This window comes from Theropithecus gelada, chromosome 7b (assembly GCF_003255815.1).
Source record: "Theropithecus gelada isolate Dixy chromosome 7b, Tgel_1.0, whole genome shotgun sequence".
Taxonomy (NCBI): Eukaryota; Metazoa; Chordata; class Mammalia; order Primates; family Cercopithecidae; genus Theropithecus; species Theropithecus gelada.
In genome coordinates, this window is record NC_037675.1 from 104,540,717 (window position 1) to 104,555,301 (window position 14,585).

At 50.4% G+C, this 14,585-nt stretch overlaps 1 protein-coding gene across 1 annotated transcript in view; it reads right to left on the reverse strand.

The window, feature by feature from the left end:
* CDC42BPB (CDC42 binding protein kinase beta) overlaps positions 1-14,585 on the reverse strand; it is a 123,194-nt gene that overhangs the window by 54,039 nt on the left and 54,570 nt on the right. Inside the window, exons 4-5 of the mRNA XM_025391149.1 lie at positions 12,425-12,520; positions 8,101-8,249 (exon numbers count right to left, since the gene is read on the reverse strand). Of these exons, the coding sequence (XP_025246934.1) occupies positions 8,101-8,249; positions 12,425-12,520 (245 nt within the window). The remainder of the gene's footprint in view (positions 1-8,100; positions 8,250-12,424; positions 12,521-14,585) is intronic.

A 14,585-nucleotide genomic window follows, 5' to 3' on the forward strand; every position in this document is an offset into this window, starting at 1 on the left:
GGATATTTGCGTGGTCTTAAAAGTATCTCTCCACAGGGAAAAAACTATATAGCAGAAAAATCGAACAAAATCTTAACTGGGTGATGGATTTGATCACCACTGAGGGGCTGATGGATATTGTACACCTCTGGATATGACACCCTGAGAAGGACACAATATATTTACACACACATTCCAAGAGGAAGGAACACATCATCTCAATCTATCAGGAGAAAACATTAGACCAAGTGAAACTGAGAAGTCTTCTATTGAAAAGGCAAGGGACACTGTATTCTCCAACACATCAATGTTCTTCCAAAGTGCCACTGTCATAACAAAGAAAGGATGAGGAACTATTCTAGATTAAAAGAGATTAAAGAAGACATGACAATGAAATGCCACATGTGATCCTGGACTGGATTCTGTACTGGGGGAAGGAAATACTCTAAGAGATGCCCCTGGGTCAACTGATAAAATTTGAGCAAAGAGGATAAGATTAAGTATGAGTAGCATAAGAAAGAATTTAGGGGTAAATGCTCTTGGTACGTGCAGCTTATTCTTAGACGGGTCAGGAAAAATCTGTGTGTGTGTGTACACATGTGGCGGGGGGGGGATCTATAACAGGAGCCGAAATATTAACAATAAGTGAATCTGATTAAAGGTATATGGGTGCTTTTTGTGCCATTCTTGCAACCCTTGTATAAGACTGAAACTTTTTAGGTTTGAAATTATTTGAAACATTATTTAAAAAGAAAACTTTTAAAAGAATACACATGTAATATGATTCCATATATACAGTATTTTAAAACAGGCAAAGCTGATTCACGCTTCCAGAACCTCACTGTCTAACACGGTAGCCCCCAGCCACACAGGATTATTCAAACTCAAATTAATGTAAATTACATAAAATACAGAATTCAGTTCTTCTGTTGCACCAGCCATGTTTCGAGTGCTCATGAGCCACATGTGGCTGGGGCTACCGTGTTGAACAATGCAGATCTAGAACATTCTGTCACAGTGGAAAGTTCTGCATAGCACTGTGGGGGATGAGCGGTGGTGACCTCTGGGGAGCGAGTACATTAGAATTCAAAAACAATTTTTGTCTCACATTACTTTAGCAGCTTTGACTGACACAAAATCTTTAAGTCTGAAAGAAAAAAATCAAAATGAAAACATCTGCTGAATATATATATATACACACGTGTGTGTGTGTGTGTGTATATACATACATAAATATATATATATATATTTTTTGAGACAGGGCCTCACTCTGTCACCCAGGCTGGAGTACAGTGACACAATCTCAGCTCACTGCAACCTCTGACTCCCTGGGTTTTCAGGCGATTCTCATACCTCAGCCTCCCTTGTAGCTGGGATTACAGGGGTGCGCTACCATGCCCAGTTAGTTTTTTGTATTTTTAGTAGAGAAGGGATTTTGCCATGTTGGCAAGGCTGGTCTTGAACTTGTGAGCTGAAGCAATCCACTCACCTCAGCCTCCCAAAGTGCTGGGATTACGGGCGTGAGCCACCGCGCCTGGCCCATCTGCTGAACCTATTATTTTCATTAATAAAAATCCTCTTTTCTTCGAAGCGTCTACTATACTTATTTAAATACATCTCAATTAAATTTGCTTCAGAGGAACAAATTCTTCTTCATACGTTATATATACTACGTTCCTTTCCCAACAGACTCCACCAGTGTTGGGAAGAAAGGCAGGTATCTGCCTCCTTCGAGGTACGGCAGCTCTGAAGACTGCGTGCAGAGGGCGTGCTGACGCTGCACCTGATGCTGCAGGTGGGTTCTCAACCAGCTGCTCCACATGGGATGCGAGGCTTCTGGCCAAGAGCACGCCCATTAACAGCACTTTTGGGGACATCTAATAGACTCTCCCATGTCCACGAGTTTTTCTGCAATCCTTTCTCATGAAAAAAGCGGGCAAGGCAGAGAGAGGGAGAGCTGGAAAGATGAGAGGATGGAAGGATGGAGGAAAGGAGGGAGGAAGGGAGTGGAAATAAAGACCAACACTCCTGGAAGCAGAAGCAGACCCACCCCCTCCTCCTGCCCTCCCCATGATCAGGGTGCTCGGAGGTGCTCACTCGAACTCACAAACCTTTCACCATGGCCTCCGGCCTCCACTCCCTTCTGTGAGCCACCCATGTAAATAAAAGAGGACCAGTTTTATGACAAGGAAGACTTGAAGCAACGCATACAGGACCAAGTATGAAGAGAAGCTCAAGGAGGTTCTGCAACAAGCTCTGTAACTGGCTGCCAGGAAGAAACGGATTAAAGACAAGGACAATGAGACTACTTTATTTAGATTGGGCTTCATTTTTATGGTTTGGGAATGGAAGGCAGGACAATTCACAGAGAAATAGAGAAATGATTACACAGGAAAATGTTTAAGGCAAATAACCGTAATTTCACATACACACAAATGTTCCAAGTGGCCTGAGACAGGCTAGGAAGACACAGAAGAGAGTAAGGAGACCCCAAGACACGCCACAACAGGTGTTCTATGGACCGAGTTAGCAGAAATACAACGACCAGAGTCCAGGCTAAACAGGACGTGGCTGCCAGGAATTCCCTAAAAAATAGGGATGTTTTTCCAGGGGCCACCCCAGGACCACCACCACCGGTACACTCTGAGAAGACAGGCCGCGGAGGGGTCTCAGGAAGGCCATCTTCCTTGTGTACCTTCTAGGGGCCTTCAACTGCTGGCCATTTGCAGGCTCTGGGGGTCATCTGTGCAGTATAATTCTGTATTTAAAATACGTGGTGGGGGTTGATTTTATTTTTTTTAAGTGAACTTGCTGTTTTTGTGAGGAAAGCTCTCCTGGCAGAAGAGCACTGAAGGTTCAAGGCAAGGGCTGGCCTATTGCTCCCAACCGCCGAGGCCTTTAGATGGGCAGGTGGTCCCCAGGCCAACTGAGAGAGCTGATGGTCCCCATGGACCACTGTGCTGGGACCGCCTGTGTCCATTCTCTGCTAAAATCAGGGAGCAGTGGCATCTTCAGGGGAGAGTCAGGCATAGGACTGAGCAGCAGCTCTAGGCTTCCCCAAGTGCCTTTTTTCCCAGCTGCTGAGATTCCGGCTAACATCAGTGGCATCCAGCAGGTGGGGGTGAAAGAGCCATGGTGAATTGCAGGCTTTATTTCTCCCTTCCAGCTCTTCCTCTGACACACTGAAAAGGGAGGCTGCTTCTGTCCCTCACAGTCCCATTTCTGAGTGATGTCAACTCCTGCTTCCAACCATTCCCCTTGTGGAGCTTCCAGCTGCAAAACCAACAGAAGTCTGGTTCCCACAGCAGGTGCACCTCAGCCTCCAGAGCACACAGCCACTCTGACCACCAGATCTTCTCTCCGAGGTTTTTTTTTCTTTTTTTTTCTTTTTGCCAATTTCCTCTACTTCATCTTCTGCCTCTTCCACTGAACTTTTTACTTTAGCTTTTATTTTCCAAGACTTTTTGTTTTCTACATGTTCTTTTTCTTAAAATTTGTACTCTGTTCTTACTTTGTTCACACACTACACTCTCTGCTCTCTCTTTGGGGATGTGATGTTCTCTCTCTCTTTTTTTTTTTTTTTTTGAGACAGAGTTTCGCTCTTGTTGCCCAGGCTGGAGTGCAATGACACGATCTCGGCTCACTGCAAACTCTACTTCGCGGGTTCAAGTGATTTTCCCGCCCCAGCCTCCTGAGTAGCTGGGAGTACAGGTGCTCATCACTAAGCCTGGCTAATTTTTTGTATTTTTAGTAGAGACAGGGTTTTACCACGTTGGCCAGGCAGGTCTTGAACTCCTGACCTCAGGTGATCCACCTGCCTTGGCCTCCCAAAGTACTGGGATTATAGGCGTGAGCCACTGTGTCTGGCCAGTGTTCTCTCTCTCTGAAACCCTTTGTGTCATTCGTGATCTCTGCCTTTCCTGATATCACCAGGGGCTGACCTCTCAGGAAGGAGCTGTACACACCTGTGAGGGGCACCCGCTGGGTCCTGGTCTCCCACTGATCTCCTCACCCAGAAAGCTTTTGGGGTCCAGCTGCAGAAGCCAGGCAGCAGCTGTGAAAGCTGCAGACCCCCGCCTGGTGGGATGGAATCCCTGCAGCACCTAACCAACCACAGGAAGGGGCCCAAGCGGCAGCGCAGTGGCACAGGCTCCAAACCACACAGTTACATCGGCCAGCGGCACCACTCTGGCACCAATGACATTTCTTTCTGACCCCACCAAATGTTCACAATGTCCCCACCTGAGGCTGGGGTAAGACAAGCCTCCTAGAAACATCTCTATTTTTAGATTGCATCTGGGAACTCAGTATGAATAATGAGTTAATTTGGGGGGAAAAATAAAGTTTTTAAAATTACATATTTTGATGTCTACTAAGCCTGGAGGTCAAACAACTGAGCAAAGCTTCTACACAGCCAATTAAGAGAATGAGGATGGCTCCCGCCTGTAATCCCAGCACTTTGGGAGGCCGAGGCGGGCGGATCACGAGGTCAGGAGATTGAGACCATCCTAGCTAACACGGCGAAAGAAACCCCGTCTCTACTAAAAATACAAAAAAGTAGCCGGGCGAGGTGGCAGGCGCCTGTAGACCCAGTTACTCAGGAGGCTGAGGCAGGAGAATGGCGTGAACCCAGGAGGCAGAGCTTGCAGTGAGCCGAGATCGCGCCACTGCACTCCAGCCTGGGCGACAGAGCGAGACTCCGTCTCAAAAAAAAAAAAAAAAAAAAAAAAAAGGAATGAGGAGAACACCTTCTATTTAGGGGGAGGAAACAATTAAAAAGGTGGTCAAACTAATTTCCCTGGAGATCTGTGATAAATACAAAGACACTTATTTCTCTATTGTGAATTAAGTTCTACCAAGAAGAGAGTATAAATCTAACTGTTAAAAGCTATACTAACTTATGGGCTGGACGCAGTGGCTCACGCCTGTAATCCCAGCACCTTGGGAGGCCGAGGTGGGTGGATCACCTGAGGTCAGAAGTCCTAGACCAGCTTGACCAACATGGAGAAACCCCATCTCTACTAAAAATACAAAATTAGCCAGGCATGGTGGTGCATGCCTGTAATCCCAGCTACTCGGGAGGCTGAGGCAGGAGTTGCTTGAACCTGGAAGGTGGAGATTGCGGTGAGCCAAGATTGCGCCATTGCACTCCAGCCTGGTTAACAAGAGTGAGACTCCATCTCAGTCAATCAATCAATAAAACCTTATACTAACTTATAAAAGCAGGCATAACTACGTTAAGAAATGTATTTTTTAAAAAGAAAGAAAGAGAAGCAATGTCCACAATCTCATCACACTAAACGAGTGTCTGTTCTTTCAGGACAGCTCCCTGTGCACTGGGAGGTGTAAGCCATCAGCAGCGTGGCTGAGGCAAGGCGCCCACCTCTCTAGCCTCAACTTCCTCCTCTAGCAACAAGGCAGCACTCCAGCAAGATGGAAGAGCTGTAACTCAGCGGCGCCCTCGCTCCCCACGCAGGAGGGGCTGTGTCTGCTTGGGAAAGCCTCCTGATCACCACGGAGGGGGCCCGAGCACAGGCCTACAGCTCACAACACAAAGCCATGGAGACCACAATGGCCTCCCACCTCTCGAGAGCAGCCTCAGGGCGGAAGGCACAGACACACGTGATGCCTGCAAAGTTCCAAAGGGAAAGTGGTTTACAACCAAAAACTCCACACTGGATAAAGCACCAGTCACAGACACACACGGAATTAAGACACTGATCTCAAAAAACTATCTCATATACCCCCGTTCCAGATACCACTGAAGGACATGCGCTACCAAGCCAAACTAAAAGCCAAGAAAAAGAAAAATGAATGACTCGTATAACCAGGGAGCCAATCCCAGAAAGGGAGAGGGAATCTCTGCACTTGAAAAGCCATCTCAGAATGAGTGTAGCACAGAACAAACGAGGAACCAATGCGGAAGAGAGGAGGGGAACGATGGAAGGGACAGCGCCAAGGAAAACCAGACCGAGACTACCCGATGCATGTCCGGGTACAGAGCTTCGTAACGTGGCCATAATATCTGGGGACAAATTAGTGACAGCTACAAAAAAAAACTAACAAAAAGCAAGGCAATTATCAACTCCAGAGAAAGCAAAAGTTTATATAAGTGTAGTTCTCAACTACAACACTGCTGTCATAGTTACACAGTCATAGCATTATCAACACCAAACGCTGACTGAACCATAGCTAAAAGGATAGTTTTTAACCATACTAATCAGGATGATGTGGGGCCGGGCGCGGTGGCTCACGCCTGTAATCCCAGCACATTGGGAGGCTGAGGTGGGTGGATCACTTGAGGTCAGGAATTCAAGACCAGCCTGGCCAAAGTGGCAAACTCCCATCTCTACTAAAAATGAAAAAAAATTAGGCTGGGCGCGGTGGCTCATGCCTGTAATCCCAGCACTTTGGGAGGCTGAGGCAGGTGGATCACGAGGTCAGGAGATCAAGACCAGCCTGGCTAACATGGTGAAACACCATCTCTACTAAAAGATACAAAAAATTAGTTGGGCGTGGTGGTGGGCCCCTGTAGTCCCAGCGACTCAGGAGGCTGAGGCAGGAGAATGGTGTGAACCCGGGAGGCGGAGCTTGCAGTGAGCCGAGATGGCGCCCCCGTACTCCAGCCTGGGCGACAGAGCGAGACTCCGTCTCAAAAAAAAAAAAAAAAAAAAAAAAAAAATTAGCCAGGCGAGGTGGTGGGCACCTGTAGTCCCAGCTACTCAGGAGCCTGAGGCAGGAGAATCTCTTGAACCCAGGAGGCAGAGGCTACAGTGAGTGAAATCACGCCACTACACTCCAGCCTGGGGGACAGAGCAAGACTCCATCCTAAAAAATATATCAAAATAAAAATAAAAAGGATGATGTGGGAGAAGGGAAGAGAGTTTGGAAGTATATATGGGAGAGATGGGTGAGAGAGAGAAAGAGGTAATTATGTAAAAGAGTTACAATTTCAATTTAACAGATGTGATCTAAAGCCAAAAAAGAAAAGAAAGAAATCAGCAATATAAACCTGTGACTTAAGACACATGAAGGCAGATGCTGGAAAAGTAATTTTACAAGTTTACAATAGTTATCTGACCAAGTATAATCAGTGGCGCCAGGGCTGGGCTTGGTTTTGGTTGGAGGCTTTATAGAACTGTTTGACTTTTTAAACCTATTACCATAAAATTATCTTGTAATAAACACACAAGGAAAACTAGTTTTTAAAAATAAAAACCAAAACAAACCACAGGACTGAATCTTTGCATCTCAGGACAAGAGGGAGGCGAAGACGTGGACTCAGTGGCTGAGTCACTGGGGAGCTGCCCTCCCAGCCGAGAAGGGAGAGGGGGCCCCGGAGAGCAGGAGAGGGAGCTGCTTCAGGCTTCTGCCCCACACGCTCTCTCAGCTCAAGTCCTGCATGTCGTAGTGACGGAAGCCTCTTCCTCAAGCCCATCTTTCCTTTGTGTTTCCTGGGGCCCTTCAGGGGTCAGCATGGCACAGAGAAGAGCAGAGTTGAGAAACATGTGGAGACAGAGAGCCCCAGGCCCCATACGAGGCATTTCAGGGTGGTAGGGACAGAGGATCCCGAGCCCCACATGAGCCCCAGGGAGCACCGGCATTTTAGGGAGGAGGTCTCGGGCGGTAGAGACAGAGGACCCCAGGCACCACGAGTCCCAGGGAGCACCGGCATTTTAGGGAGGGGGTATCGGGCGGTAGAGAGAGAGGACCCCCAGGACCCATGTGAGCCCCAGCGAGCACCGGCATTTCAGGGAGGGGGTCTTGGGCAGTGGAGACAGAGGACCCCCAGGCCCCACATGAGTCCCAGGGAGCACCGGCATTTTAGGGAGGGGGTCTCGGGCGGGGAGAGGTTGAGTCAATGTCAAATAAATGTCAAAAGACACAGTGGCTTCAGCTGGCAGGAGTTAGACCATCACAACTGCAACAAGGAGAGCTGGGATCCACTGGGTGCTGGGGCTGGAAGACGGCGATGTGGGCAAATCAGTCTGTGCTGCGGCAGCTCAATGTGGGGACTCGCGACCTACATGGCGTCCTGGGGTGGCCTGGACTTGGGAGCTCTGAAAGGATTATTTTAACAATTAAACGTGGTTTCCATAAAATATATCAGAAGCTGGTTACCTGTGCACGTAATGAAGCTGATGGATGGAGTCAATGGCCAGCACCATTTCACCAATGTAGAACCTCGCCATATCTTCTGGAAGCTTGTCTTCAAATTTGCTGAGCAGGGTCAGTAAATCACCACCCACATAGTAATCCATGACTAAGTACTACAAATTGCAAAGAGAAGGGGAGAGAATACCACATTTAGTCACCACCAAACCTGACAATTAAAGGCCAGCCTTTCATGGCGAGGTTCTCAGGCTCCAGGTCTGGCTCGTGGCATCTCAGCTGCTCTTCTGTCACCCGAGACCCTCCTTCTGGAAGGCATGCCCCGATGCGTCCACGATGCCGCCATCTTCAGGTGTGCATGTGGCAGAGAGCGGACTTCAGTAAGCGGTGTATTTAATCAACGGGAGGAATGATGAAAGGGTTTCATGTTGGAGAGGGCACTCTAAAAGCTAGTGACCCAAAGCAGAAGCACGGTTAATAGCCCATCAATCCTATGGGTTTAAAAATAATTCTCCAGGCCCTCATGTTACGGACCAGACCACAGGAGGGAGGCGAAGTATCTAACATCACGTGATACATGGTATCAGCAGCTCTTATTGGAAAGATTACATCACAAAAGAGCCAAAAAAATAATTACTTATAGGTTCACTCCAACAGAAACTTCAGAAAAGCTCCTGCTTAAGTAGAAATTGGAGTAACGGAAGAAAAAATATCTGCTAACAGGGCTGAGCCCGTCACTTCCCTGCTAGTTCCCTCCCCACCGGGCCAGCTGTGTGCTCGGACCAGGCGACCCCGAGGTGAGCCTCTGTGGAGCTCTGCCTGAGGATAGCCTGTCTCTTGCAGCACTTAGAAAGTTCAGACCACAGTCTGTGGAGGCCCCAGTGGGGAGATCTCACAGGTCAGAGAGGCCCAGGACGGGCAAGACCATCACAGCCAGAGTCAGGGTGGCAGCCAACACCTCCACCTCTGGGGCCACTGTGCCTCAGGGACTGCTGGGGAAGCACGTGGCCTGCACCTCACAGGAGCTGCCTTCCTTCGTGCAAATTTACTGTGATGAGATGGACGCTCTGGTCTGGACAGCTAGCTTTTAACCAACCCACACAGGGAGGAAACGCCCTGTTTATCAGCTGGGGCAGTGACCCTGTAGTATTTATTGAGAACCTAATCATATCAGCTTCTGTCACCATGAAGGCCTACGCTCGGGCCCAGGCTGTGAGACGCAGGCCAGTGCTGTCCTGTTCACGCTCCCACCTACCCTCGCCTCCGGCACCAAGACCCCATCAACATGGGAGGCTTGGGGATGGGCCCAGGGTCGCCCAGCAGGCAAGGACAGAGCAAAGACCTGGGCCCAACAGTCAGACTCCACGCCCATCGCATCCAACCAGACTGCGTGTCTCCAAAGGAGGGAAGCGCCCACCGGTGGGCTTGTCTGAGAAAGGGAGGGGCCCAGCTAGATGAGAGGAAATGACAGAAGCCTTCATTTTAGGTCCTTGCTCTCAAAAGAATCTTTACCAGCAAACTCTCATCCCTTCCAAGCCTCTCCACTGCTGTCCCGCCCTGTGGAGCCTTCCTCAAGCCGCCGCCAAGGGCAGCCTCAGCCTCCCTGCCCTGGCTCAGGCACTGCCTGTCCTTCCCCGCCGAGTTTTTCAGTTTGTTTATTTGCTTGTGCACCCTCACCGTGGCCCTGTTGGCCCCTCTGGCAGCAGGGGCACTGGCATGCATGAGACAGCAAGGTCCCTGGCTCAGCAGAGCTCACACTGGGGGCGGGAGAGACCGTGGTCAGCATGGAGAGCAGGCAGTGGTGAGTGCCAGCCGACTGCAGGTTCCCTGGTGAGGTGGCCCGGCCAGAGGCTGCCAAGCAAAGGCCTGAGGAGAGCCGGGGTTGTGCTCCAGCTGAAGGGGTGCGTGCAAAGCGGCTAGGAGGAAAGTGGCAGTGGCACGCTGGAGCCTGCCAAATGGGGAGGGCCGGCCACAGTGGGGGCTGCAGCCCCACTCTCAGAGCAGTGGGTGGGTGATATTCCCCAACTACGTTCAGAAGCCCAGGCATGGAGGTGCCGCTGTGTGCAGAGGGCAATGGAGAGAGGGGCAGTGGATACACACTGCAGGCATTCCAGAGGGAGACGCCCCGGCAGCTGACACACACACACACGGGGCCAGGGAGATGCAGTGAACGAAGGGCGAAGGGCCAGGCCCTTGGGACCCTGAAGAAAGCCGTGGGGTTGAGTCAAGCCCTTACTAGCTGAGCCCCAGCCGTGTCCACGTCTGCCTAGAACTCTAAGACGAGCAGGAGCATCCTACAGCAGCACTGGGTCTGATCAACGGTCTCCCGGAACACGGTCTGTGAGGAAAGCTAAAGCGGGAGCTGGTGAGGTAGACGGCAGAGACCCACTCCAGAATGAGAACCAAACCTAGCCTGTCCTGTCATAGAACGCGGGGTGCTGAGTTAAGCCAGTAAGTTTTCAGTCAAACAGGTCTAATTTTGATAAAACTCCGCGAGATAGCTCCAATACAAACTGTAGCAGAACCCACCCAGAACCCGTGGGCGGCCAGAGGAACCCACGTTTCCCTGTCACTATGAGAGGCACCTGACACCAGCCTGCACTCGGGCCAGCCTCACAACCATAGGAAGAGGAACTGGCCTAACCCTCAACGCCCCCGCTCAAGGTGGCAGGTGTGCACCGCAGAAGCCGGCCCTGCAGACACGGGCCAGAAAGCCTCCGAGGCCTTGCCTTTGTTCTGTCATCCTTAATTTTCATGGTACTTCTACCCGGGCAACTCCAAAACCTTGAGGACATGGAATCTTCACAGGGGCTCCTAACTGATGTGTCTTAACTCAGAATACACCCGGCAACACCTAACATTTTAGATGGCAGCATGCTAATTTCAGAAAAATATTAGAAACAAAACAAGAAGCATTATCTTCCTTCATACAGATCCCAGTTGCCTGTACTCCTTAGAAACTTCACTCAGTTCTTTTCAAAAGTGGAAATGAACTGGAGACAGTCCACCAGGGTCCCAGGAGCAGGGACACTGAGCAGGAAGTGGGGGGCAGGGGTTTATGTGGAGATGGCCCCAGAGGACCCGGAACCTGCTTGCCAGGCTGGAGCTGCGACTGGGACACAGGGGCTGTCATCCATGTGGTCACTCTGGGCAAGTGACTTTGCCTCTGTCTGTCCCAGACACCCCCTTATGAAACGGTGGAATCACTGGGTCATTGGGAAGCCTGACGGGGACCCCTGTGGGCCTGAAATGTCCTAAGTGGTCAACAAACACCAGCTGCCCCCTCTGCTGGGCAGACACATATATGTAAAGTCTAAATAATCAGCACACCCTTTTCTCTAATCCTGGGTGTTCAAATCTCAGGGCTTTCTCTGATGCTTCAAGGATTACTCAGGGTGAATGGAAGGATCCGACACTACTCCATCTGCTGTGAACCAGTGGAGCGCACAACCCAGGAGCTTCAGGTGGACACACGCGTTGGCTGTCGTGGAAAAGGAAGCCTCAGGTCCCTGCCCTGAGGTTCGGTGACCACAGCGACCACACCCCTCTCGCCACCGCTGTAGAAACGGTGCCACTGGGAATGAGTCGGGCTCAGACCTGCCTCTCTGAAGTCTGCACGTGTCCCGTCCACCCAGAGCTCCAGCAGTGGACACTTTTAGGTTCAGGCAAACCTGGAGAGTCATTCTAGGAATAAAAAGTCCTGAACGAGGCGGTCTGCGGGCCACTCAGTGGCCGAGACCAAGGGCTGGTTTCCCCTTCACCGCTAAGTCAGCTGCCTTAGAGTGCAGTGGAGGTGAACACACGCATGTGCGCCACGAGGCTGGTCCGTCCGTCCTGAAAGCAAGCCCTGTTTAAGTCAGAAAAATACACAGGCGGCATGGAGACCAAGAGTCACCTAAAACCTGTCAGAGGGGCCTGGGGCAGCTGCCCCACTGCGGGACGACAGGAGGACTGCAGGCACGCGAGAGGCACTCCCCGACTCAGCCCGAGATGAGACGGAGGCAAAAACATCCACATGGCTGAATCCCCACTGCGGTTCCTTATTCCCAATAATCCAAGATTCAAAGAGTTTCAAACTGCCAGCTGATTTAAAAGTAACAAACCCAGCAAACGAACTAATCAGCTTCTCTAGTGATTAGAAAAAAACAAAGTCCTTACTTTCACAGGTTCTACCTGACAATTACTGTATGAAAACAAGCCCCTCCGTTTTATCCAGTCCAATACACATTTTTAAAATGCCAGTTCCATGTTGTCTTACTGAATTTTTAGTGACAGCATAAAGGAATAAAGCCAGAGCGAATGCCCTGACCAAGTCTCTGGCCGTGCAACCTACCAGGTGGTTCTCGTCCTGAAAGGCGTAGTGCAGCGCGGTGATCCACTGGCAGTCGCCATTCACCAGCACGTCGCGCTCCTCTCGGAAGCACGCGGTCTGCAAAGCAATGAGGGGCGTCAGTCTGTGTTCACTGGGAAGTAGGTCAGAGAGCGTACTGCCAGTCTCGGGGTCCCTGCTGGGACAGTGGCTCCAGCCATGGTGTCCCTGCCTTCTGGGCTCCTCCTTGTGCACCACCCCGAGGCTGCAGAGGCTGAGTCATCCCTCATCCCTTCCTCTCCCAACCCCTGTGCACTTCCAAGGGCTGCTGAGGACGCCCTCGCACCCTGCTGTCCCACAGGCACCATTTCTGTGGACAACACTTAAGATTCACCCCACCCTCATGTGGATTCCTGACTGGACTCCTCCCACCCGGCACCACCTGACCAGATCAACCTCCGCCAAGTATCCATGGCATGGGCGGCCCCACGTGTCTGCCCTCTCTGTCCTATACCCACTGTTGAGCTGCCATGCAGCTGGCAGGACAGGGCACACACGTTTGCTGAAATCACAGTATAGGGATGACACGATTGTGACAGACTCCACGAGGAAGGCCTACGGCCAGCAGCACAGGGCAAGAGGCTGCCTCTATCCTGCTATGGCTTCCAGAAGAGTTTTAATGCCCAGGTGGCATCTCTGTTTAAAAGTCACCAGGCCTGGCTGAGTGCAGTGGCTCACACCTGTAAACCTAGCACTTTGGGAGGCCAAGGTGGGTGGATCACCTGAAGTCAGGAGTTCAAGACCAGCCTGGTCAACATGATGAAACCCCACCTCTACTAAAAACTAGAAAAACTAGCCAGGCGTGGTGGCAGGTGCCTGTAATCCCAGCTACGCAGGAGGCTGAGGCAGGAAAACTGCCTGAACCCAGCAGGCAGAGGTTGTGGTGAGCGGAAATCACACCACTGTACTCCAGCCTGGACCACAGAGCAAGACTGTCTCAAAAAAAGAAAAAAAAAAGTCACCATGCCTTTGGCAAAATTTTAACATGATTTCTTCTTTATTAAGCATAGAACAAGATTTAAACTGTCTTACATTTGAAACTTGTCAAGCTTAACAAAAATATAAGTACATTATGGAGAGCTTGCTATGTGAGGCACGAGGGCACGGTTCTGACTGGCTCTCAGCTGAGTCTCACAGTGACCTCTGAAACTTGTTTCTTCTACAAGGTTTTCTTTTCTAAACTTTAAAAAGTTTTCCTTTCAGGCTGGCCATGGTGGCTCACGCTATAATCCCAACACTCTGGGAGGCCAAGGCGGGAGGATCACTTGAGCCCAGGAGTTTGAGACCAGCCTAGGCAACATGGTGAGACCCTGTCTCTACAAAGAATCTTAAAAATTAGCTGGGTGTGGTGGCACCCATCTGCAGTCCCAGCTACTCAAGAGGCTGAGGTGGGAGGATCGAGCCCAGCCGAGATCATACCACTGTATTCCAGCCCATACAACAAAGTAACAGAGTGGGATCCTGTCTCTAAAACAAAAAAAAAAAGGTTTTCTTTTAAAATGAAATGGTTGGCTGCGCACAGTGACTCATGCTTGTAATCCCAGCACTTTGGGAGGCCGAGGCGGATGGATCACAAGGTCAGGAGTTCAAGACCAGCTTGGCCAACATGGTGAAACCTGTTCCTACTAAAAAATACAAAAATGAGCTGGGCGTGGTGGCGGGTGCCTGTAATCCCAGCTACTTGGGAGGCTGAGGCTGGAGAATCATTTGAACCCAGGAGGCAGAGATTGCAGTGAGCCAAGATTGCACCATTGCACTGCAGCCTGGGCGACAGGGAGAGACTCTGTCTCAAAAAAGAAAAAAAAAAAAAAAAAAGAAATGGTTGTTGCAGCTGTGTCCCAGTTCTACTAATGACAACATGACACGGGTCAGCATTCAGCTTGCTAATGTCCAGACATACAGAGACCAGCAGTTCTGGAATCATCACGACCCCTCTGCCAACGGCCACAAGGGCCTGGTGAAGGGGCAACTACAAGGAAACCTGAGCCCCGGTGTGCCTGTCCACCTGTCTTCCGGAACGCAACCCCAGAAAGAAATGGGGATGGAGTGCTGAGTCCCAGGTGAGGTGAGGCCATGGGCTCAGGAGGCCGAGGCTGCCCCGGGGATCTGCGGCATCTATGCCAAC